A 3,301-nucleotide genomic window follows, 5' to 3' on the forward strand; every position below is an offset into this window, starting at 1 on the left:
GGGGTAACAAGTGATGAAGAAATACAGGGAGGAAAGGAACCAGAGAGCACTGATAGGGTGAGTTGTTGGACAAAAGACTGAAAGTCTTAAGTCTAGGTTACGTAACATTAGATGGTTATATTTTAATAAGAAGCAGGTCCAAACTACATTTGGAAGCATGTTAATTTAAATGCTGTTCAAACACAAGTTAGACTTTTCAACCAAATTGAGACTAATATTTCTCCTAGGTGCCTTGCCTATTAACAGGCAACCTCGATTGTGAATAAATAGCGCAATGCTTCCTGGGAAGAGAGTGTTAGAGGATCGAGGACTAAGTGATCTTGAGGTAAAGCTTTACAAAGATTTGCCTGAGGATCTTTGCAGTCTGTCGTCTCACTAGTCATTCATCATTGGAACCATTTAAACGTTTGTAAAAGAGGAGAGAGATGGGAGAGGAACAAAATAAGACATCACGATAGCAACATAACAGGCATGAACACTGGGCTAAAGAAACAACAGAGCAGCAGTTGTTTCCAGATGAAGAGCAAGAGCAGGCGGGGGCGGGGGCGGGACCGGGAAACAAAACAGAAAACACAGGGGAAGAAGAAAAAAAGAAAAGTGTGCCAAGAGGACAAAAAGACATTCTGCCACTGCTGCTGCTGCTGTTGTCCTGCCATGTGTCGGGCTGCGGCTAATCCACATGTGCGGCTGTGTCTTTCCAGATCTCAACTACTGCACTCACCACAAGCCCTGCATGAATGGAGCCACTTGTAGCAACACGGGTCAGGGCAGCTACACCTGTTCCTGCAGGCCCGGCTTCACTGGGGCCAGCTGTGAGATCCAGGTCAACGAATGTGCTGGAAACCCCTGTCGCAACGGAGGAAGCTGCGCCGTAAGTGTTTTTTTCGGTTGGTTGAATAAGAGAAGAGACTTTGGGATTGGGTTTTTACCCATTCTTGACTTTGTAGAAAATGTAGATATTATTAAACAACATAACAACAGTTTACAGTGTGTAGCAGCTGCATCTTGATCTTGATCTCGAGTCTGTTCTACTATTTCCCCCACCACAGGACTTGGAAAACACATACACCTGCACTTGCCCTCACGGTTTCTATGGCAACAACTGCGAGCTGAGTGCCATGACGTGTGCCGACGGGCCCTGCTCCAACGGCGGCCGCTGTGCCGACAACCCTGACGGAGGCTACTTCTGCCAGTGCCCCACAGGGTACGCAGGGTTCAACTGCGAGAAGAAGATCGACCACTGCACCTCCGGCCCCTGCTCCAACGGTAAGAGAGACAGTCTTCAGTGTCAATCATTAGGGGCGGGGCTAAAATCGATAAAGCATAGTATTGTGATATTTTCCTGTATCTAGCCATGAACGCTGAGTATCGATCCTTTGTTATATATAAATTGCACTCAAGGTGGCCAGGTTGGAACAGTGGGTAGAGCAGGCGCACTATACTTCAAGGTTTAGGCCTTGATGCAGAGGTCCAGGGTTCAAATCCGACCTGTGATGATTTGCTGCATGTCTTCCCTTTCTCACCTAGCTATCCTATGATATAAAAGCTAGAAAAGCCCCAAAAATAATCTTAAAAACGTATTTTTTTTACTTTTTGTCACTACAATAATACAAGGAACAATGAAGCTGAGGTGAGATGAACACAACTTTTTTAGAAGGTACAGATGTTGACGATGGATTTCAGTTGGGGACGCAATCTGAAATTGGGAAAAAGTTTACAAATGGCAATAGATCACAATAATAACGAACATATTGCGATGATATGGCATCATGGGACCTCTGGTGATCCCCCCCCCCCCACACTACCACATTCAGACCTAACATTATGCCACTCCTTATCTGTTCTAAGGTGCTCGCTGCGTGGATCTCGTCAACTCGTACCTGTGCCAGTGCCCGGAGGGTTTCACCGGCATGAACTGTGACCACACCGGGGACGAGTGTTCCCTGTACCCTTGCCAAAATGGCGGGACGTGCCAGGAAGGTCTGGACGGTTACACCTGCACCTGCCCACCGGGATACACCGGCCGCAACTGCAGCTCCCCCATCAGCCGCTGTGAACACAACCCCTGCCACAACGGCGCCACCTGCCACGAGAGAAACAGCCGCTACGTCTGCGCCTGCGTCCCTGGCTACGGCGGCAGAAACTGCCAGTTCTTGCTTCCGGAGCACGCCGCGATCCGCGGGTCAGACGTGCCCTGGATGGCGGTGGGGTCCGGCGTGGCCCTGGTGCTGCTGCTGCTGGCCGGGTGCGCTGTGCTTGTTGGATTTTTCCGGTCAAAAGTCCAGCGTGGCGGTCAAATAGAAACCGTCGGCGAGGTCGAGACAATAAATAACCTGACTAACAACTGTCACCGCGGTGACAGGGACCTGGCGGTCAGCGTGTTGCCGACGCCGGGCGTCAAAAACATCAACAAGAAGATGGACTTCTGCAGCAGCGATCCCGACGAAGGATCTTCACCGGAGAGGAGCAGCTACAAGAGTCGCCATCCACCCGCGGACTACAACCTCGTACACGAGGTCAACCACGAGCAGGCGGCCAAAGAGGCCCTGCTGGAGGCCGCCTGCCAAGACAAGTGCCAATCCCTGGACTCCTTTGAGTTCGAGGAGAAACGCAGCAAACGCTTAAAATGGTAAATATCTAACCAAAAAGCCGACAGTCTCTCAAAACTGCATTTCGTTGCATTGTACCTGCACATGTGTAATGACACCAAAGTTGAATTTAAGCTAATCTAATCTAAATGCAACGTTGAGACCGTCAGAATGATGAAACTAACGACCTTTTTTCTTGCGTTCCTGAAGCGATGCATCAGAAAAGAGAGCCCCAGAAATGTCTGCATGTGCGGACACCAAGTACAAATCTGTGTTTGTGATGTCAGAGGAAAAAGACGAATGTATAATTGCAACTGAGGTGAGTTTGGCATGTTCTACTTTGGTTTACCTTTGTGTGGTCATGTGGCCAACAACCACTAATGTGTTGCTTTTGTCGTCGTCTTTTTGTGTATCTCCAGGTGTAACGAGCCACCAATGGGCTGCCCGTTGCTTATCTGCTCTATGGGAGAGTTTTTATACTCCTTCAGATGCTGCTCTAACCCTAGGGGGAGGTGTCCCGCCTTGAGACTGCTGCTGATACTGAGACGTTTAACTGATATTCAGAGTGAGCTGGTTCTCTACTGGAAAATAAGCGCAGGCAGCGGCGGCCTGTGGGATAAGAACTGGCGGGGTAAAATTAAAAAAAAAAAAAAAAAAATCAAGTTTACAGTTGAAACGTAAACTGACACTTAGCTTTCTGTTCTGCTATCGGG

General features: G+C 48.7%; 1 protein-coding gene across 1 annotated transcript in view; it reads left to right on the forward strand.

Annotated features, from left to right (window-relative positions):
- Window positions 1-3,224, forward strand: part of dla (deltaA) — a 5,847-nt gene extending 2,623 nt beyond the window's left edge. Inside the window, exons 6-10 of the mRNA XM_034856468.1 lie at window positions 610-871; window positions 1,050-1,266; window positions 1,849-2,629; window positions 2,799-2,907; window positions 3,008-3,224. Coding sequence (XP_034712359.1) covers window positions 610-871; window positions 1,050-1,266; window positions 1,849-2,629; window positions 2,799-2,907; window positions 3,008-3,013 — 1,375 coding nt within the window. The 3' untranslated portion in view covers window positions 3,014-3,224. The remainder of the gene's footprint in view (window positions 1-609; window positions 872-1,049; window positions 1,267-1,848; window positions 2,630-2,798; window positions 2,908-3,007) is intronic.
- Window positions 3,225-3,301: the final 77 nt, after the last annotated feature.

This window comes from Etheostoma cragini, chromosome 2 (genome assembly GCF_013103735.1).
Source record: "Etheostoma cragini isolate CJK2018 chromosome 2, CSU_Ecrag_1.0, whole genome shotgun sequence".
NCBI classification, from domain to species: Eukaryota; Metazoa; Chordata; class Actinopteri; order Perciformes; family Percidae; genus Etheostoma; species Etheostoma cragini.